The 23582-nt window shown below is 35.8% G+C and overlaps 2 protein-coding genes across 2 annotated transcripts; one reads left to right on the top strand and one right to left on the bottom strand.

Moving 5' to 3' along the window:
- Positions 1 to 3730: 3730 nt before the first annotated feature.
- LOC100377908 (neuronal acetylcholine receptor subunit alpha-5-like) lies at positions 3731 to 11898 on the top strand. Its single transcript, XM_006812457.3, has 7 exons — positions 3731 to 3896; positions 4712 to 4840; positions 5455 to 5594; positions 8613 to 8657; positions 8913 to 9022; positions 9529 to 10537; positions 10901 to 11898. The coding sequence occupies exons 2-7, from the start codon at positions 4729 to 4731 to the stop codon at positions 11024 to 11026; spliced, it is 1542 nt and encodes a 513-aa protein (XP_006812520.2). The 5' UTR covers positions 3731 to 3896; positions 4712 to 4728; the 3' UTR covers positions 11027 to 11898.
- Positions 11899 to 16168: 4270 nt separating this feature from the next.
- Positions 16169 to 21752, bottom strand: LOC146737912 (uncharacterized). Its single transcript, XM_085504732.1, has 4 exons — positions 21499 to 21752; positions 20698 to 21141; positions 17757 to 17874; positions 16169 to 17459 (listed from the first exon to the last, which is right to left on the bottom strand). Exons 1-4 carry the CDS (start codon positions 21701 to 21703, stop codon positions 17372 to 17374), a joined length of 855 nt encoding a protein of 284 aa, XP_085360858.1. The 5' UTR covers positions 21704 to 21752; the 3' UTR covers positions 16169 to 17371.
- Positions 21753 to 23582: the final 1830 nt, after the last annotated feature.

Below are 23582 nucleotides of genomic sequence, written 5' to 3'. Positions count from 1 at the left end.
CTTCCGAGCCAGTGCAGATTAGCCCTTCAACTTACTAGATGGAAATTGCGAGAAAATATTCGCATTTAAGTGTGTCGATTCCTGTGGCATAGTAAAAGTAAAATATATACTGTAAAACATGTGTTTTTAGCTAGCATGCTATTTTACCTAATTTACCTTATCTGTAATTTCGCCAATTTAACAGAAAGTATTTTCTCGTCACTTTAGCTAAATTAAGATTCTATTAATTCATGCCAAGAGTCAAGTCCGCTAAAATTGCATGCAGCTATTTCAACGTGTTCTACAGTACATTGCCGTCCAACATACGTTAATCTGATAATCCTACTGAAGGTGTTCAGAGTTGGGACAATCCGAAATGCGAAACAGGGCACCCTATGGTAAAAATACGCTTTCACTAGTTTTCCCTCACATTGGCCTTATTTCATATTAATCATTATCTTAACGTGGGTTTCTTATCTTTTAGTTTATTTCAAAAAACGCGACTTTCTGCCACTGGCCAATTATCGTTAATAAATAAAAACGAAAATTAAACACGACACATAATATAATGTCATGATTTGTGTGTTTTATTGTCGCATATTGTACATGCGTTGGGAGCTATTTCGCAGACACTCAACTATAACCGATCTCTGCCAAACATCGTACAACAAAAATAGGTATCTAATTATTTTTTACGATGACCGGATTTAACCGACTGGCAGCCATTTTAGTCTTAACAATAATAAGTTTAATTCAAATACTTCTATGTATTTGAATGTATTGAGCCGAACAATATATAGTATCCACCGTTATCTATTCTAGTATTCTAACAAATATCGTAACTGCCTGAAACTCGTAAAGTTGTATTTCAATTACGTAATTGTATACTAATTAATTGGTCAGCTGACAAGCTCAAGAGAACAAACAATGTGAACTAGAACAGTTCTGATGTTTTCTTTCAGTTATTGTATATTTACTATATCCTTCTCAAATCTATATTGATCCACAGCTTTAGCATAATTGTACTATGCTGCCCTTCACATTTGTCGATCATATATTCCCATTTAACGCCGTAAATTTTATGCTAGATACCTAGGAGCATATTGTGCTTCGTTTTTCATCACTAACTTCAAACCAAGAAAAAAACAATAGCTATTACCTAACTAATACATTTTTACCAAATCACTTCTACTGACACCAACAATTATAATCGACATTATCGATTACGAGGAATAATTCTCGCATCCAAATAATAATTAAACGACGATATAAATCGATGAATTTCACTTTGTTGAAATTAAAATTATATTGCCAGCGAGTGAAATAGGACAAGTACCCATATCATATTTCATAATGTCGAACACATATAACCAAATATTTCATTAACAGTCTAATTGTGCGTAGCAACGCGCTCTAACACTCAGTCCTACTTATCTCGATTTCTAAGTGCACTCGTGTTTTTTTGATAGATTTAACGGAACTGACGCCACGAATTAGGATATCGTGTTCATTTATTACTATTCTTGACACGAGTTACTGCCACGATAATAATGTTTGTATGTCAAACGTGTGTTTGAGTACGAATTACTGCATTCCTACACTTTAAACTGTTGTTAATGGAAAAGAAGTTAATTCATATCCAAGTGATATTGTCTCCTGTTAACTAATTGAGTTACCATCGTTTAATTAAATCTTGAATAAAAAAAAATAATTAATTTATCCCCAGCAGATTTCCCGTGTTTGCTGTTTACTTAATTACATAAAGCAACCCACAATATAAGAAAAAGTAATTATATTTCCCGTTCTCTTCCGGTGTGTGTTTCATTTCCACGCCGAAACATATTGACTTTCACATAATTTTAAAAGGAATCTAGGAAATTATACTCGTTTTAGTAGAAGCATTTCAAGCGAAATAAAATAATGTTTTATCAGACAGACTGGCCCTGCGGAATATATACAGTCAAGTAATCTAGTTTTATCGCATACAATTTTAGACGTACCAACGTATATTATTCGTCAAAATTGACACAAGAGATCATGTACAACTGTTGCGCGCTGTTGTCTCAGAGTGGCTATAGCATGGCACAACGAAGCACACACATGAAAATACCTGTGCTATAAATGTACGACAATTAAATACCACCAACAATAAATTGGCTTGCTGTCCACGTAATCGATATATATTTGCCCCAGCAAATTGCCAACTCCAAGAGCAAGTATAACGTTTTGTCTGCATCTATTGCGAGCTTTTACATATTTTCTCGTTATATTATTATCATAAATTGACAATGAAATCATTTTCCTAATCAGATTAAAAGCAAAATGTCACCTTGTTTACTTTATGACGTCATAGACCCAAAACATATATATCCAGGCGATTTGGTTAAAAGCACGGGAGTACACAAAATTGCTATATTGGGAACATATTATTCAGTAGAAAATATCTCTACGTTCAATGTTTTGAAGTCTGCGGAATTGACGTCCATGTAACAGATGGAGATGAATGAAAATACTCACATATATGTATACATGTATAACCATGGTGAACCACGCGGCGCAAATAAAAATATTCGACATTTAATTTGATATAAAGAAAATTTTAAACTGGTCACTGATAGCCTAGTAGTTGTCGCATCAGACTCATGACCGGTAGACCCAAGTTCAAATCACACCTTAGGCTGAACATCTAAATGGTCAACCTCTACCCTGCGTGAGTGTGCCACAGACTCAATGAGAATGCCCTTTCCACTTACCGAGATGCATTCACTAACGAAAGCGACTTTGGTTAAGGTCATCAGGTGCTTGTGTTCGACCGAGCCTGGTTGACGCCAGGATAGCGCATTAAATTGCCATTTGATAGAGAGATGGCCACACAGCCCTGTCATGTAGTCCCAAACATGAATATGACTTCTATGGCAAAATGCACTATGTGTCAGCACTAGAACTTGCAATTGGCACATATAAAATAAGTCAGGAGAGACAGCAGTGACATTTAATGTCCGGAGCTGTCGCCTGGCACAAAAATGTATTTAAAAAAGTACATTTTGTGAACTAGATTAAAAGGTTTAGTGTGAACAAACAGTGTGTTTTATGTTTGTAGAAATATCTTGCTCAGAAACTTGAGAATCCACTTATACTTAGTAGGAAAATCTATCTAGATAATTTCTAGTGTCTTTCTCACAATGTTATTGCTATGGCTACATACTGATGGCGATATATGCAGTTTGTTTAATGTAATACACGTGTCAATTTACGACCCGACAAACAGTGAGTGACCTGCATCACAGTTCACCAGTTTAGGCTCTGACGTAAATATTATATATTGAAGGCAATTCTCACACTTACTTCAGTGAGATCGCACAATGAAACGATAACAAAACGAGATTTATATTGAGTAATCAATGTAAAAAAACGCATTCTATTTGTTTGGGTGCAAATATCGTAAATACTTCTTTAGCTTGCATTTCAATTATCCAGTGTTTTCGGAAAATATACGCTCAGGATAGCCCTTAAGTACTCCGTACTATGCTACATGATAATACTTAGACATCGAGAAATCCACCCACGTGATATTATACCTTAGATATACTCCAACCTCCCACGTACAACGAATTTGATTTTTGTATCACTGACATCAGCCAATCACATATCCGAAACGGAACTATTATTCGATAAACCTTTGAAGAAATTACTAAGTAATATTTTAGTGTCATTTCTTCCCATGTCTTGGTGTGTTTATTCAGCAGGTACATTTGATATGTTTTTACAGTAAACACGGGACACGTAATAAATGTACTTGTATGTACTTGATGGATATATAAATTAAGTGAGTGGGGCGGTTGAAAATCATGCTGCTTCAAAAATGACAACCAGTTGAACACACTGGCACGAGTATTTGAGCGATCTACACCTAGTAGGTAAGGAAACACTCAAAACGATACCAATACATGTCTGGCGATTGTTTAAGTGTTCATGTTATTAGCTTGTATATAGTGATGTGGCGTTTGTTTCCTATAAGCTACTTGTATTCAACTGATTTTGAAATACGAAGTGAGTTGTATTGTGTCACACGATTGTGCCGTGGATTTAAATTAATTATATTAAATGTCTGGCACAGTTGGCGGATGACGGCAGTCTGTGTATAAACGCAAATACAATGATCAGCAAATCGAGCGCAAAGATTTTTTTCGAAAAGATATTTGACAATACTGTTACTGTAAATTTTACGATCGAGTAATGCTGTTTAGGGTTATACAGACGGGAACTAAGTGTGAAATTAAACTATCAAAACTCATGCTTAAATAATGTCGAGTTCTGGTTCATGTTGGTGTGAGTTGTTAGCAACGATACTTAGCGTGACGAACGACACTCTCATGTTTCCCACTCCCAACACTTGGCAGTGTCATCGAACATAATAAATGATTCTACGCCATAAAATATGCATTTGTTAAGATAATTTACTGTTATGAAGCTCAACTTTCGATGTCGTATATTAGATTTCTATCAGTTTAAATACTGTTCCACGTGCCTTTCTATGTTTCCTTGTACTTTCAGCAGCGCCTGGTTATTATCGGGTTTTGGCACTAGTTTGTTGAGTTGTCTTGTGGCCAGTCATCTTGTTAGAAAATACACAGTAGTGATACTGTGCCACGAAAGGATATGTATCCTTATAAGGTTACTATGAATAATATGAAGATACATTTTACATTTTTTATTTTGATCACACTTGTAGAAAACGTGACGTCACTGATGCCACAAGCCAAGTCTGCGAGATTTAACTATTCAAAACGTTCGTGGTTCCTGTTTAACATGGACTGGAAATGCTTATATGCGCTCGTTGTATGCGTTGCACTGATAAACGGTAAGTAACAAAAGAACACGACCAACATGAAATCCATTAATCTAATTTGATTATAATGAAAAATTGTGTTTAGTAGTTTTCTCTGTAATATTATAAATGTCCAATTTTCATCGACTTACTCAGATTACTCAGATAAAGTCGTATGAACGCGCGACATATCAATATCTTGTGCCTTTATATTGTGGTAAACGTACGCGTCATGATACTTTCTCTGTGCTCGCGCTTTGCAGGAGGGGTTGGTTTGGTTAAAGTGATGTAATGAAATGTGTGTATTTACAGTTGAAACGGGAATTTATTCATAATGTGTTTTCATACGATATATTAACGCTTATTATTTCTAATGCCGATTGAATCTTGTTTTCTAACAACAACCTATATTGTGATATTGTCGATATCAGGATAAACCCTCTATAGGAAATCAAAAATATCCTTGGGTTTTATAAAAGTAGTGGTCCAGTGGTAATTTCATTGCTGTCGCATTCATGCTCCCGTCCAGCTAAGTTCCTTCACATATCTGTGAAATGGTATCATATTCAATATGTGCATATATTACTTTGTAGATTGTCTATTGCAAATATTTATTATTATATTTGTTCTTTATTGTTGTTGAACAGCATGCTCGGGTTCACAAGTAGAAGACCGTTTGCAAAGTTTGTTATTTACTAATTATAATAAAAATGTACGCCCTGTGGAAAGCTACAATGAATCATTAGTTTTGGAATTTGGGTTATCAATTACGCAACTGTTGGAAGTGGTAAGTTTTTCTCTTAGCAATTCGTGTATATTGCGCATGCAGCACACATCATCAATCTAACGAATGTGCCGGGGAATGTTTTTTATTATCAATCGAGCATTCATCAACCTCCATTGTTTGAGTTTAGGCGCGATGAAAAGTAAAATTATTCGAGGTCAAAGGTGTGCGTAGCCCGGCGTTAATTATTGTATTATTGTGTTTCGAGCGTTTCACAGGATCGATTCGTATAATTAAATTAATCATCGTTGTTTTTTTGTTTTTTTAAATGCAAATCACAATACAATGTTATCAAATGTTTAGCGACTGGGCATATGTATGATGCATATAGGGCATTTGAACGCATTGAAAATCGCTGTGTTTACTAATATTGTGACAAGTGTTGAAAATCAGTAATCAAATTAGGATCACTCTATTAGACAACGTACAATTTGTTCAACCCCCTCCAAATGTTCACTGTGACCCAGAATTTCAGATTTCAACTAAAACAAACACACTCACGCTTAGTAAAACATATTTTTGTTACGCTTATTAACATTTTCAGTTGCCTTTGGTCATGATTATATTGATTCTATATGCCAACTCACAAAATTTCACTTAAATTTGGTGTTCCTCAGTGTGTGGTCGGCTGAACCGCCTACACCATGATGACTGCCTTAATTTGACACAGACAATCAAGTTGCATCCAGTTATTTTATGTCTATACAAAACTGGATTAATTCTGGTTTACGCCAGTAAGACCGTTCTAAAATGTATTTACCAAGTATTGATTGCCATGTACTGTCACAATGGGATATACCGTTCAAAGCAAAGAAGGAATCTTGAATTCTTAGCAAATAAACAAAAAATAGACGCAAATTCTGCAAGATTATAAGGCAGACAAAGGTATGCATTCTCAGCCTAGGGGCTCGGTCTCTAATGATATTGAGTCCCCTAAGAGCTAGAAAAACATCTAATAAAAACAACCCTATTTATAAAATTGTATAATTCGATAGCTCGTGGTTCTAATGTTACTCTTAGGAATAAAAATGTTGAAAATTAGGGTGATGAGATTTTAAAATTAATGACTACTGCTCGTTAATTTAGATATAGTTAAATCAGAACTGATATTTCTTTTGGAAAGTTAATGTTCATTGAACTAACTAAACTAAATTATACACTGTACGATGTAACCTGTAAAGCAAAAAACATTTGGTTTTGTAATTGACAGTAAAATGCGAGCTCGAATGAAGTAAACCATAGTTCGTGGTTATTCGTACGCAAGTTTTCGGGAGTCTGCTGTTACCCATTCGATTTCAAAATTCCTTGATTTGATTTATGAATGAATTATGAATTTATGAATTTTATGATGCGTCACAGCATTATGGGAAGACGACAAAACTGAAATTGGGCGCCGCAATAAACATATTAACAGAAAACGTAACTGTCTAACGTAAAGTCGTAACACACCCACTGAATTTCAGTTTCTGACAAGAGTTATCCGATTTGTTGGCAGGAGCCATCGCCCATGAACGTAATAAACTGTTGACGGGTAATCCGAGTGTGGCCATATAAGAGGCCACCGGCCGTCTACTGGTATAGATGATCAGTCGACAAATTTATTAATTAGACACCATGCGAAGAACTCAAATACTATTTCACTTTAGCCAACATGCCGGCACTCCATGGTGCTGTTCGGCCACCTGTTCTGATAAAATATATTGAAATTATTTTTAGGCAATATCACGAGCAATGACAATAATGCGCTCGTAGGTTTTTTTAAGTAATATCACATATTTGAGGATGATTCTTGCCTACGACTCAGAATGATATAGAAGTGTTACGTGTGCTCAGTGCTTCCGAAACATCAAAATTTGGCTTTATTCATCAAACTCCATAAATATTCCACCTACTGATTTATTTTGCTATACAATATACGTCATTGAGTGCAATCAAATACTATCAAATTGTACAGTAGATTACGTTACTGGAATATAATATACCGAAAATGGTAATTGGTAACCGCAATCGTTTGTAATTACTCAACATAAACATACGGATAATGATCCTTCGTCTAATATTTGAATAAGGAATAAAACGTAATAGAACTTACGTAATTCCCAAGTGTCTAAAGTATCGTTTTGTTTGTGCTGTGAACCACATTGTTCACTGTGTGCCGTGTTTCACTTACATATTTTATTTCACACTCGTGGAGTAAAATGTGCTCACTCTAACACCATCTTTTGAAGATCATGTAACTTTTCATCTGTAACTCGTTTCATTCATTCATTGTGATTAACATGTCAATCGCTGGCATAATATCTCCGTATTCGTTATTAAATCACTTTTCGGATTATGTTTCTTGATATCGGTTAGGTATTGTATGTGGGATTGGTTGGTTGAGGGCACTGTCAAAACATCTAATAATAAAGATACAATAACGGATGAGAATATATTGTGTTCGGCACTGAATGTTGAAAAATCCGTTTGATTATGACTCATCGTAAACTAAATACGTTGTTTTTGTACTGCCACACAAAATAGTATTCGTTCAAAAAACTAATACGCTTAATATACATGTAGCCTCGTTAAAACGAACTCTTTGGGAGACATGCAATTAGTTTGTTATAGTGAAATGTTCACTATAATGAAGCACATACTACATTGGGTTTGTTATGAGCGGGAGACATGTTATGTGTTCATTATATCAGGAAATTCATTATAAGGTTACAGTGTAACTGTTACTATGACTACAACTCGTCTATAAAACATTTAGAGCGCATGCGTATTAGAGTTCTCAATTGTTTCGTCTAATGAATATTAAGTTGTGCTCAACAAAACAACGTTGTTGCGTAAAAGATAAAGCGTGTTAATTGTTAAGCACTATTATTTTCATCTTTTGCATATTCAAACTAGCAGCGCAAACTATCGACCATTATTTGATACAATGTACTAAATATGTGACGTCATCTAAGCTTGTTCACGTTACGGAGCAATTCCAGTATGACATTTTTTTAAATAGCTTTGATTTATGTTTTGTAGCATGAAAAAAATCAAATCATAGTATCAAGTTGTTGGGTTGAACAGGTTAGTTTTTCACTTTGTTTTTATTCTTATTTGCATAAAAATATTCATTTGAAAATAAAGTACATTTTGTGTTGTTATGTGATAATTGGCAATCATTCTATAATCTTGTTGAAAATTGTATTTTTTGTACACTGTGTGTTTACACAATGTCTGTAAATATTCAATATATTGTGAATATTACAGTGTTTGTGAATTATGATCCAATCACACACACAATGAAAAAATAACAGATACAAACGTGTTTTAACTTTACAGGTCTGGGTTGATTATCGGTTGTCATGGAATCCATACAATTTCAATAATGTTAGTTACTTAGTTATACCAACAGATTGGGTATGGCGCCCAGATATTGTGCTTGAGAACAGGTATGATTTTAACATAAAAATTGACTTTGGACGCAAATTGTCGCCGAGATCTCGTTAAGAGCGAGACTCACGAGTGTTTCATTAAACAGAGAGCCGATGAGTTCAGTACATTTAAAATAAAATAAAAATCGAATGCGTTGAGATTCTTAATAATGAAGTCAATTTAACTATGTCCGCTTTTCAGTTGGTTTTTGCTACAATTCACAGATTGAATAAAACAGTTTGGAAAATAAATATCTCTTGCAAAATTTTTTTTTCAAAATAGAAAATATTAAATTAATAAAAAATCAACTTATAGCATTGAATCGATTACAAGTTAATAACCAAACGCCAAAAGTGCGGTCTGTGAAAGTATCTTTTATCAAAACATTTAGTAAACTGAGTAATCCATTTTCGCCTGTTTCGCATCCCAGATTGTCGTCGCTGATCTAGAATCTAGACAACAGAATGATCCATTGTTCGAAAAATGTTCCGACAATTGACGTTTACACACTTTCCCTTTTCAGCGGCAATGGTGTGTACAACATCCCACTATCACAGTTCGTGACCCTGGAATCCGATGGCACGGTCTACCTGACACCACCGGCCATCTTTGAAGTGCCCTGCAAGCTGAATATTAAATATTTTCCTTTCGACGTCCAGCAGTGTAGCTTGCACTTTGGGCCTTGGGAATACACTGGCGAACACGTGTCATTGCGGCCATTGTACGATGTGGTTATTAGAGATAAATACACTACAAATACTGAATGGAATCTGATCAATTCAACGGTAGAAATAATAGATGATTTCCCTGAATGTTGCCCGGATGAGGTATACAGCGTTCTTGCGTTCACTCTCACTTTCGCAAGACGACCTCTTTACTATATAGTTAATATTTTAGTACCATGCCTGATGATGGCGCTGTTGACTTTATTGATGTTTTGTCTGCACCCGGATTCAGGAGAAAAGATTTCTCTGGGTATCTCCATACTGATCGCCATGTCTGTGTTTAGTTTGTTAGTGGCTGATATTATGCCCCCAACGTCGGAAATGATACCTGTGATTGCACAATACGTAATGTTTAATATGTTCCTCATTGCATGCTCTACTGTGATATCAGTAGGCGTGCTTAGTTTGCATAATCGCAACGTGCACAGCCTGCACATGCACCCGGTCATACGCAAGATTTTTATGCACTACATTCCCAAAGCATTATGTATGCAAAGATGTCATGCTAGCATTATGAAATCTCATTCGATCACGCATGATTTGTCACCGCATGTATGCGGGTCAGAATTAAAAACCGACAGCAAGACGGGTCAAGTAGTTGTTGTCACACACACGAACACAGTGTTCGATCAAGACGAGCCACAGGAGACAAATTGCAATTCATCTGTTAATATTGGGAACGGAAGACCACACAAAAAAGCAAAACACCGACATTGCCGGAAAGCGGATAGCACTACACTAGAACAGTTGTTGGAGGAGGTTATGCTCATTCGACAACGGGCGCAGCACGTCGAGGCAGAGAAATTAGTAAGTAAACATTATTTTCATAAACAATTTTACGCACGACATCTGTTCATAATGTAAAAACTGAAATCATCATACACCATAAGGAGTTTGTTTTGATTCCGAGTGACGGTTGCAACCTTAGTTTTGTAATTGCGAATACACCTGTCCAGTATGTACACCACAACAGGTACGAATGGGTAATATGACTTGTTCTCTGGAATTTCAAGAGTCGTACACATTCATCATTTAGCCTGCGTGCAACAATCCATTTAACAAAGAAACATGCAAACGTCGCTAGTAGTTGAGACAATATAACAAAATAGAATGCCGGATCCAGGGTCTAATGTTTTTTGACAATGTTTTTTTTCTCTATATATATTATAGATGCTTGATGACTGGAAATATGTCGCTGCTGTCGTAGATCGTATGTTTCTATACGTATCTACGCTCGTTTACATCATAGGAACATTTGTCATATTCGCACAGCCGGAAGTGTTGTCGTCATTATAAACCGAGAGGGGTATGGCGGGAGATTCTAACGTTATAAGTGGATCAAATCATCATTAAAAACTGGGATGGTAACATACGTACAATTGCAGAACGAAAACTGTTATTTACAGTAACTGTTCATTTACATGAATACGCAAAAATAACAGAGAAATATGTGTGAAATGTGAGAGACGTTCCATGCAAATCATATTTTGGGATGTGGTTAACTTCAAAGAGCAGAATGTGCCATATTCCAACATGTCCGATATTTTTCACAATGTTATTGTCGTTTTGATCCGAAACAACGGAACATCTGATTTATACACGTGTTCGTTTTTTTTTCAATTTTGTCTTGAATTTTTAATTTAATTTGAAGGAAGAGTCGCGTATAAAGTCTAATGCAATCGTGAAAACACATAGGAAATCAACAGAACTTAAAAAGGACGGTAGTCGTCGCTTCGCGAATGTGCGTAGTTTGTGCTGATAAACAATACGCCGGTGACTCATTCGAAACCCTCCAAAGAAATTATCTAGTTAAAACTTGGTAACGTCTCAGCCAAACTCGCCATCTTTGTTTGCAAGAGTCCCATATCTTGCGCATGCGTGTTGCGACGACCACCACCCTTTAAAGAACATTATGACAATATTGACCGTTATTTCACGACAACCGGATGTGTCTTAAAACCTAAAACACGTATGTTGTGTGTATATACAATCATATATAACTTTTTACTTGTATATATATATATATATATATGTATATAGCTACTCGCGAGATACTCGTATAGCTTTGTGTTATTTTATACCCACTCCCGAGGAAGTATGTTTCATCTAACTAATGTGCATTAAAGTACGCATGCCAAGAACATTAAAAAGTGATTGTTTGTCTGTCAGTTTGCAAAATATATTCAGTATAGTTTGGTTAAGGTATAGTTTTTGCTACAAGTCACCAAATGACGCCAATCAGTATATATTACGTTCCTAATATTGTCACATGACCATGGTATGGGTCAACCATGAGCTTATTTATTCATTAATTATTTAAAAACACAAATTATAAACATGAATAAGTGAGCGGCAAGTGTCGAAATAGATAATGCATCAGGTAGTGATTCGACAAAACTAGTGACAACACTACCTTTACAGACAAAATGAAATTAAGTGCCAAAGGAGTGGGATGATATTTCAAATTCGAGTTACGATTCCCAACCCATGTGAGAAACTTCATTTCACGTGGCTGACAAAAACATAGCCACTGATGCTCTTAGCTACGTGAGGGTAGGGGCAATCGAATTGGAGCATGGGTATCTATGCTCTAACATGGCATTATAAAATACTTGAAATACGTACAAACATTTTCCAACAAATAATAAACAAACTATATTTGCGAGTGGAATCCCCGGATGCAGAATCACACGGAGAAAAAAATACCCTTTTGGAAAAAAATACCCTTATCTGTTGTTTTCGATTTTAATAACCCTAAACACGTACTAACGTGGAGATTACTATCTGTTTGAAAACCACACGTAATACACGTTTTATGTGTTGCGGAATGCTTACCAAGTTTCGATTCAAGTGCCCACCCGGAGCTCATATGGCACGGGTAGCTCAGTGTGGTTGCAATGTTGGCGGTTCAAACTTCGTGAAGGATTCCAAGACGAGTTTCACATCACATCGGGGAAAACATCCACTAACAATAAACTTTAAATACACTCAAAAGTGTGTGTACTCTAATAATATTAATCATAAAAGTTCACCCGCAATTACCTCAGTCTGATCTACACTGATGGTATGCCGGATGACAGTGCAGCATTCAGCGTTTGTGAATCAAAGTTACCATCAAAACATTGTCGTCTGGCAACATTGCTGGTTCATATATTACGCATTATGTCATCGGTCAAGTAATATCAGGATGTGTTTCGAACGAAACCCACCCTTTTAAAGGCACAATATTTCATTAAAAATAGCCGTGTATGGTGCGTATTTTAAGGATTTCCTAGGCTTGTAACTGACAAAATTTGTCGAGGCGATGTGTTTAATAAATAACAAAATACCTGTTTATGACATATTCTACAATGTCGATGATAGCGCTGATTCAGATACCAAGTAAAATATAAGCATGCAACTTTCAACGCCGTACGTTTCTCTACAGGTATTGTATTAAACCATGTGGAGTGAACAGCTTTTGATATAAAGCGTTTTTGATCATGAGTATGAATCTTATGTGTGTGTTTTACGTTGGTATAATAATAATAATAATAATAATAATAATAATAATAATAATAATAATAATAATAATAATAATAATAATAATAATAATAATAACAACAATAATAACAATAATAATAATAATAATAATATTTTCATATAACAATCAAGGATATTTAGACATATATCTATACTCGACGTGTAACTACAAAAATATGTGTATCACACGGGAGCCTGGTTATTTCGTACTAGATATTTTGTGACAAAATGAAAAAAATATAAGAAAACAAGAACTGTGTTAAATTAATTGTCAGATGGGGGGGGGGTCGATCTTGTATAACTGCTGACTTAATTACCGCATTACATTTTATGTGACACGTTATGATTGTATTTCATGTTATGGCCTTCAAAGAACACGTACACGTTTCCTGTATATTCTGAAACGTATACATTGATACAATATTGCATTACATACAGTGTCATTACCAGTGGATTTTATGATGTCATCACTAAACATTATCCACCATGATGAATTCCCATAAGCTGCACCTAGGCCTCGGTACCAAGCATATGTTTTATTCGAAAACGAATAAAAGAGGATCGTTAATATTTTAATCGACAATAAAATAAAAATATCTATTTTTGTAAAATTTAAATATTAGATTTAAATTTCGAAACTAGGTAAATTATATTAGCACAAAGTCGCCCGGTCTATAGGCCGTTACACGCTTTGAGTGCGTGCACACTTTATGCTCCATGTACGGGCTCTACTAGTACCTTGCACAAATGTTTCATACAAAGTGTGCTTTCCATATGCGCAGTCATGTGTGTACCAGATTTCTCGTTATTTTATTCATGACGTGGAGAACAAATGAGACTGTTCTTACGCATTACAAATATAGTTTATTAACAAGGGTTTAATACTTTGATTGTGGTCTGAATTGAAGGTACTCGTCAAAAACCTAGATCAATATTTAGGTTCCAGACTGATGAGGAACACTTTCAATTGCGATTTACATGTATGACGTGGTGTAGACGGCCAACTTTAGAATGTCATTGACCTTGTCACGTGGATTGTAAAGCTCAGCAATTGGAAAGAATGTTTATAAGTTTATCCTGGAACGCCATAAGAATTTTAATTTTCACATTTTAACGTAAGAAATAGGTCGTCTAAAATGGTCGACGCATCGATTTCACGGCGGAGTTTCACAGATAATAAATAGTACTGATCAATATATTTGGATTTTCGGCCCCTAAGTGACTGTCATTAAACACTGTTGAATTGAGCTATATTCGTATGAAATTATTGTTAAATTCCGGAGTGGTTAGCCCCCCTGTACCAAATTGAATTATAGTTGTATACCAGTATATAGGTATTTCTTCAAATGACAGCGCCCCATCAGTTGCATAATTCTGATTTTATTTTTGGCCCTTTGGTATTTTGCCGGAGTGTTACACTGAAAATTCAAATTGTTGCAGGAGTTGTACACTTGCATGGCATCTGTGAAACACTAGTGTACAATAACGTATGTATTTTGAGTTTCATTTATAGTAAGAGTTTTTTTATTGTGTGCATGCATGTTCGATGAAATTATTAACTCTGCGCAGACAAGTCTAATTAAAGTAATTCTAGCAATAGTACAGGTAATGGTAGACTTGCTACTTTTGTGGGAAGAGGTATCACGCCATTACTATACTGTTTGGTACCTATGCTTTTGTTTGTATGGGCTATTTAGGCATTGTGGCGGGGGAAATATAGCCTTGGTTACTTGCGGGAATACTATTGTTTGTATTCCATTATTGCTTCACTTTATTATTGTTATTAGAGTTACTGGCATGTGTGCCTTGAAGCTTGACATTCTCTGTGGGCCAGCTTAACCAGGCGGAATTAACGTGTTTTTTCATGGACCCGCTGGTGATTTTAGTTTTCATAATCCAGCCTTGCAATTCCAAAATCCGACGTACACAATTTATGACTGCGTACTTTTGTGTGAATATTTAAGTTTACAAGTCACATGAATTTACCTTGGTAGATTAAAAAGGTTAGTCATACTCACAAAATCAGTGTTATTTGTTTTTATATTTTCCTTTACAAGCAGTTACATAAGCTGTTTTACCTTTTATTATCGTATAATAAGACAGCCTCTGAATGGATAATACACCGGGTATTCATGAATGCGTGAATCTGTTTCATTTATATGTTTATAAATTTCAAATGGCGATTGAAAACAACTTGATCGAATACCGCTCGTATGAAGCTCTACTACTACTACTCTACTACAAATTTAATGACATTTATCGTTTTCGCTCATGGCAGTATTTCTGCAATGACTAAAGAATTATCGCAAAGACTCATGGGTGAGTCGTTATCACATGGTTTATATAGCCAATGAAAGCACTTGATTTGAATGAAGTACAATAAATGTCCATAAAACCGCGACAAATTCAAGCCTTTATGAACCAGGTGTAATTTCAGAGTTTTATTTTTGTATATTTACGTTTTTTTTTCTTCTTTAAAAGTTGTAATCAAGTTATTTGAGGTGCATCAAAGTGGGTAATAAGATGCAGTTATTGTATTAATGCTTACTACATGTCATTGAGTGAAAGGTGGTATGAATATTATAAAGTTAAACAGATGAGACACTAATTTGCTGTTGAAAATGATGTGACTATGGGTGAGATCATTGCATGATTTCTAAAATTAATTGTTCAATGCACAGAAGGCATGATAATTTAGAGTTGAAAGTAATATGAATCCCGAGCCAGGCTCACCTGATAGTCTGTAACGTCGGTGGAAAACGAGTAGAACGCAATCATACAAAAGAGGATCCTCACAGGAACCTGGCCACATTAAATACGAATGTTCTGAGAAGTATTGACATTAATATTCATATGAATAATAACAAAAGGTAACTACGTAAATAAAATCAGTAAATGAAAAAGCCATACAAAACCTTGTGTATTTTTGAGATATTACAGATTATGGGTTAATTTATTAACGATTTACATGAATAATAATCAATCGATGTGTATCTGAAGGGGATTGCAAAAAAACAAAACAAAAAAACGCTCAAATACTAAACATGCAAAACCCAAAATATAGTTTGGTTGGGAAAATCTATACATTATTGTTTATCAATTACAAAAGAACAATTTATCAACAAATTGTTATATTACAAAGTTCAGTTGGAAATAAATTCGATAACATATCTGGATATCATGTCCTTATGGTAGTTCCGTACTAGATAGTGTAAACATTTGTTGAGCGATCACCGCTGTGTGAAGCATCTATATAGAAGTAGTACAATCTACGTAACAATAACGGTAACAAATCACAGATTAGCAGATGTCCTTCGTAGCTCATTTCGTAATCACTGCAAATATATATGGCGGCATGACTCTGCACTAACTTACATAACTATACATTCCTACTTAATTTCCCCAGATGACCAGACAACGCTTCCGTATTTGAGTGTATATGATACGTTTACACGATAACATTTTATTGGTGCCCTACGGGCGAATAAATCCTCGGGGTTGAACTTCGATATGGTTGAGCCCCGACATGGCTCCGACCGTGTATACGCATCGGGGCTCAACTATCGTAGCCGGAATCACGCCCTCAACCATCTTCTTCAACTAACCTTACATTTCAATATTGCGGAGACAACATCGTTTGTAATTTCATGCAATTTGTGGCTTGACGAAAAGGTACGCGCCCTAATATCTATTTGGCAGAGTAAAAAAAATACTGCGATAAACTGATAGCTCAACGGGAAACAGAAAAATGGCGTGCGAATAGGATGTAACACATTTAGCGTATTTTATCCTTATTTTATTCGAGATACCATTTTTTTCTCCCAGCTTAACAGCATCGTGCCATATAAAGAAACAACACAAGAACGACACCAACATCGTTTTCAGCCAAGTTTTTTTCATACTGAGTATTTGAGGGCACTATTATCTTCGACTCTGGTCGAACTGAATTACCTCTGGCAAATCTCGGCTTTCGCTTGGCCCGGACCATAATCGCTTGGAGGAGCAGTAGTTCGTCTCCAATAGAATGCTGTCGCGTAAACGTAGCAATTTTTTATTTCGTTATATACTATAAATGCAATTTCCAAGACAGTGTTATATTTTAGGTGTCCGCGCGTCGTGTCATATTTCAGCGGGTGTCACGTGATTGCCTGGTTTTGTATCATCATTGTCCATCAAACGCTGACGTCTTCTGGATCCTATGTGCATCCTGAATGCAATAGTGTAAAGAATGCATGGATTGATGAATGAAATGAGAGTACAGCAAATTAATACAAAAGTAAAGAACATCAACCATCAAAACGCCGTATCCGCGTTTAGCTACCCTCGTTCAATAATGCCCTGTATACGTATATCTATCAAAACTTTCATTCATCACTACGTGTCTTATTTCATTTCTGTCGCTCTTGTGACACTTGTCAGGCGTTGATCAACGACGCACACACGCCCTCTAGCAGACAAATACTCCGAGGCGCTGTATTCAGTAAATAACAAAGTTATGGCTTACTTTCGGATAACACATTCTGCAACCTCGATAAGTGCGCCGATACCAAGTAAAACAGCAGCGAATATAAAAATATAGCCTAATCCTTTCACTTTTGGGTTTCCATTTTCTTGCGTGCTACCTTTTAAGTAAACGATTTGAATGTAATTAATATTATTATTATTATTATTAATACTTCAATATAATAATCAATACATAATTAAAATATATAAATATATATATATATGACTTTAATTCTTCACTAACGAATTTCCTTTCAAAATACTTGTAATCTAACGGCAATGCAATTGTATGTGTATATACACACCGTGACAAAGAAATCAATTAATTAAGGGATAGGTAAAACCATTACGGCGGATATTCGCCAGGGTGACGCATACCAGCACGGAAATTGTAGACTCCGTTATGTTCACAGTCATCACAGCAGCATCATTAATATACGTCAAAGAGCGCAGCTGGGATTTCATTTAAATTGAAAGGGGGGGGGTATTATATTGAAGAAACACGCACATGTTTCTTGTATCGAGCTTTCTCAAACATTACATATATATAATGCAATAATTAAAGCGACGATAACAACGCACGCTAAAAATGCAAAGGCTCATGGGTGAAACGCTTGGTTGTAAACAACGACACGCTATGGCCGTTTGCCGCATGCGCAGATGACGACTCCCCCGCTTTAAAGATGCTAGAATACGCCATTTTCAAACAGTTGGTAAGAATACCAACTTGCTGGGCGAGGAGTTGATGAATGGGCGAGGAGTTGATGAATGGGCGAGGAGTTGATGAATGGGCGAGGAGTTGATGAATGGGCGAGGAGTTGATGAATGGGCGAGGAGTTGATGAATGGGCGAGGGGAACACGTCGTTCGCAGGTTTACGGTTATTGCGGTATTGTTGTGCCTGGGTGGCGCTGTTCACCAACATATTTATGTTACTTAGAAAAATGTGATTGGTTCTGACTATATACTCTCGAATGTTATCCGTTATAGTCGCATAAATGAAATAGTGTAACAATTTCATAGGAATGCGTTTTACAATCTAGTTGATTTAGCGCTGTTTACTCGTATATTTCATGTCCTTTTGAAAACTCATAAACACGCACATGTGATGGTTCTGCCTGTGTATTTTCCAGCGATGTGATATTAGTCTACATATTGACACGACTGTGTTGCTCTCAAAATATTTTTTTTTAACGAGGCCTCCTATCTAATATGTTATTAGACTAATTTTCCCAGTAGGACTGCAGGGTGCTTCGTGCAACATACACACGCAGCGACACGTTTTGATTGCCAAGTTGTTGATTATTACAAATGGACAAATGTTTACTAATAAACGCCGAATGGTGGCGCTCTCTATGCCAAAATGTATTCCTGGTCATTGCGTTGTTTGCCATACATTTTGAATGCTCGAATCTTGAGTCATGACGCGAAAACTGAAATATCACTTCTTTTATCCAATAATCCACTACAATTATCGACATTCTGGATTTTCACAATTTAATCAAATGACAAGTATACATGCCTATATATATATGTACATGTATATTACGTACAATTGTGAAAATGTCGATTGTTTGGTGTACAAATCTTCATTTGAGAGATTCTAAAATCAGAAATGACGTATATGAAATGATCTCAATAACTAACTTTCCTATTTAATTGACATTCATGACAAAATCCGCCTTACAAAAAGGATACAAAAGCCCCGTAAGTTGAATCGCAGATTTAAGCGTATGAAAGTCGTATTGCTTGCAAATTATTAAAAGGCGTCGGTATTTCCTGTATTGGTGCTTATTGTTGAAGTCCGTGGATTTACAAATTCAAATTACATATCAATATAAGAGTATAAATGCAATTGTGTTTTCACGCTGGAGTCCTGTCCTGTTAGGTCAGCTCAAAATTTGCAAATCTGCAATAATTACATGTCGCACTGTCGTATAATTTACTAAAAACTTAAAAGTGAAGCATATTTTAAATACTGAATATGAAATAAAATGGTCACAATCATGAGCGTGTTATTGCATTGCACGTTTGGCCACCATTTGCCATGGAATACCGTGGATTGTGGATTCAAAATGATTGAATAAATATAAAACAAAATAATCTTGAGTTTCTAAGAACAAACTTTTGGCACGTGACGTAATATTTGCAGCAATTCAAAACAAAAACAAAAAACAGTTTACAGATTTGCCTAATTTTTTAGTTTAATCTTCCCGTGTTATATTGTCCTGGAGGAGCTCGACGATAATACCCAACAAATGACATGATGGCGGTTGGTACTCTTTGAGTCAGTCGCACAAGAAACAAAACTAGTTTAAATAGTAGCTTACTATAGTCAATCAAAAACGCAGGGTTGTGACGAGCACTGACTACAGCGAGTGTAATTTGGGTACATACGGTAACACATAATTGGCAAAATCATAATAATGATTGTAGTAAATTTGTTGAGTAGTGGCATCTATTTGTTTTCGAGTTGTGTATATAAACAGTTTGGCAACAGATTGTATTTAATTTATTGTGTAGATAACACAATAAAATAGACCTAAACAATAATATCGTGTGGTTCCTATAACTCGACCTACCATATTTTACTGCCGGGCGTTAACTTTTGTCGGCCATATTTAAGAAAATTTGAGTGCAACTCTACGAAAATTAATAATACTCTACAAAAATTAATAATATTACTAAACTGGGTAATGTTAACAATTTTAATTATAATTGATGACACTCAAATCTGAAGAAAGCACAGTTATGTGCAAGAAAAAAATGAAACTAAGTTATAACCAAGAATAAATACACAGAAAATTAAAAAATTTTTTTTTTAAAATCCTACCTACATACTCTATCTATTGTTGAAAGGCTTGTTATAGGAACCATATTTTATTCTACCTAAGGTGACAAATAAGGTTGCGGATTAACGATTACTGATAAGGGTGTACATACTTTGTTTTGCATCTGGATCTTCTGAAGTCATCATGGAAGTCATCAAGATTGTGTCCGTAATAGCTGCTTCCAGGTGAGTTGTACTTTCAACAGATATTGTTGTATGCGACGTCGACGACGTATTTTGGTAGGCTGTTGGCAACGTTGGGTCTATTTGAGTGAAGACCGGTAGTAGGATCGTTGTATCCGAAGTTGACGTTGGCGGCGGCGTCGTGGTGGCCTGTAGTGAAGTTGTCGCCGCTTTAAATTTGGTGGTTACCTGACGAGTGGTGGTAACTTCAGAGTTTGTTGGGGGGCTCGTGGTCTCAGGTGTTGTCATGAATGTCGTTTTTGGCTGCGTCGTGGCCAGTACTTGCGTAGTTACAGGGATCGTTGGAGACTCATTTGATATCGACCGCGTCGTAGAAAACCAAGTAGGTGATGCACCAACACCGCTATCAGAACCTGTAAGTGAATATATAAATTAGTAACCTACAAAATCACAATATAGAAAAAAATGTACGACACATCTAACTGTACTCCTGCGTTGAGATGTTGATGACGTGTAGTGTCACCGCTCTGCCCGTTCTATACTTAACACAAGTCCCATCGTTTAGAGTCACAGTCTATTTCTGACTCTATAGCGATTAATTTCATAAAAGTTAATATTCACAAGCGTAAAAAGAGTCCACATTGCCACGTGGCAATGTAAACAATGAGATACTGGTACTCCCTAAATAAATAAATAAATAAATAAATAAATAAATAAATAAATAAATAAATAAATAAATAAATAAATAAATAAATAAATAACTTTCTCACCATCACAAATGTCAAATTGTACATTACTGTGTATTGGACTAAGACTTAATTCACGGAATGTGTAGTTAACGTATTGACGGGTAACACTTGTGAAAATCGTCAGATTAAATGGCGTTGTCATCTGTGTGCTGTCAAAATAACGATGATAATAATTTCTCTCGTCTCGAATCAAGACTCTCCACTCTCCGTAGTAGTATAACCTCATGGACGTAACGGGATATATGTGATTGGTGGCTCGTACAGCAAATACATCACTGTCTGTCTGAAACTGTCAAGAAAATAAGAAAAAAAAAGTAATATGAACCGTTTTATTTTCACTGTTACGATTTTTCGCGACTTCGAGATTGTATGCCTTTCTTGGTTACAAAATATTGCGGAAGTCACTGACAGCCGTGTAGTGAGATACCAACAAATTGTCACTGCTACAGTGTTTCACGGCCGCGAAATTTACAGTCATAATTGAAGAGCAGTGGCATTTTACAATACAACTCTATATGAACAATATACCATTTGTTTCCATTGTAGTATTACTGTTTCAATCTTGCGTTAACTCGCTTGTTTGGGTATCCTTCTTTTTTACATAAATATTAACGACCCATTGTATATAGTAACGCTTATATCTCTTCATTTTGTACACAATATAATCTACAACGAACATTTAAATGTATCATAAACCTTACCTCAAATGTGATGTTCTCTACTCCAACCAGACCAGGGCATGCTGTCAGACGCCAAGTAACATCTATGGCGTTCCAAGTTCCAGTTAGCATGTATATCCCTTCTTCATCCAGAGTGATATCATCCTGTTCGACGCATCCACGGCATTTGTCAATCACCATGGCAACTATATACGCACGTGCAGTTGACACGTTTACACATGCTCCACAATACTATAATAAGAACACGATGAAAGTATATTATCAGTCAATACAATATTCAATTAATTAATCAATCAATCCATCGATCGATCAATCAGTAAGTCATTGCATAGACAGACGACATATTCTTAGACACGAATGGACTTATTTAAACAGCGATGATCCACTGCCATATACATGTATATATATTTTTTTTCAGCTCACATGACATTTATTCGTGTTGTTTTCATATCTTTCGTATCTTGAATTTCAATATATCTTATAGGAAAGTGACATATGCCACTTGCGTCACAGCAGTTGAAATAGAACATTATTCAGCCTATCGGATTTATGCTTGGATACATTTCCTTTATTGGGGGTTCTCAATTTGATTTTAAAAACATGCAACCATGCTGTACTGACGTCATTGGGAACTAATTGAAAATTACTATCAACCAGTGTTAACTTTTCCCAGCCATGTTTTATACAAATTAGTACAATTTTATAATTTATATATTTGTGTCAGACTACAATTCAGGAATATCAAATGAATATCAACGTTGTATCTGCAAGTGCCAGGGATGTCAATATATGTATATACAATCCCGTCACAGCGTCAACATGCACGTCACTTCTTTGCTGGGATAAATGGATCGGTGGATGTTGTTAGTCATCGCAAATTAAACTTATTATGATGTTCGCCATATTTGAAAATGTATCACAACAATTTTTTTTAAATCTAATTGGCCAAACACTTTGCTATTGCGCCCAATCAGAAACGATCTTCAGTATACGCACTTATGAGTAGACATACCGCACGGGGTTGTGGTTAGAGGGATGCACAGAAGCAAAATCATGCGTGCGGACAGTGATCTCTGGACACGTACAAGACTTGTTCGCATGTCAACTAGGTGGCTTGTGCTTCATTTGCCCTTGCGTGGAACAATATGTATACATAAATAACTGGGAGTAGTGTATTAAGAGCCCTGTAACTAACTTACATATGCATCAACAACACTCCCGTCTCCAATTCCAGCAGAATATATACCCCGAGTTAGTGGTGGGGGTACTAATGAACACGAACCATTATAATTAGTGTATTTTGCTGGCGTAGCCAGGCCGTCATGATATAGTCCCAGGTCACATGATTCTCGACTCTCTCCAGGTACCTGGCCTATAGAAAATATTGACACATACATGTATTACGGATAACATCTACGAATCGAA

This window comes from Saccoglossus kowalevskii, chromosome 10 (genome assembly GCF_978046115.1).
Source record: "Saccoglossus kowalevskii chromosome 10, keSacKowa6.1, whole genome shotgun sequence".
Classification (NCBI taxonomy): Eukaryota; Metazoa; Hemichordata; class Enteropneusta; family Harrimaniidae; genus Saccoglossus; species Saccoglossus kowalevskii.
The sequence above is the reverse complement of the archived record's forward strand: the minus strand, read 5'-3'. Positions and strand labels throughout refer to the sequence as shown.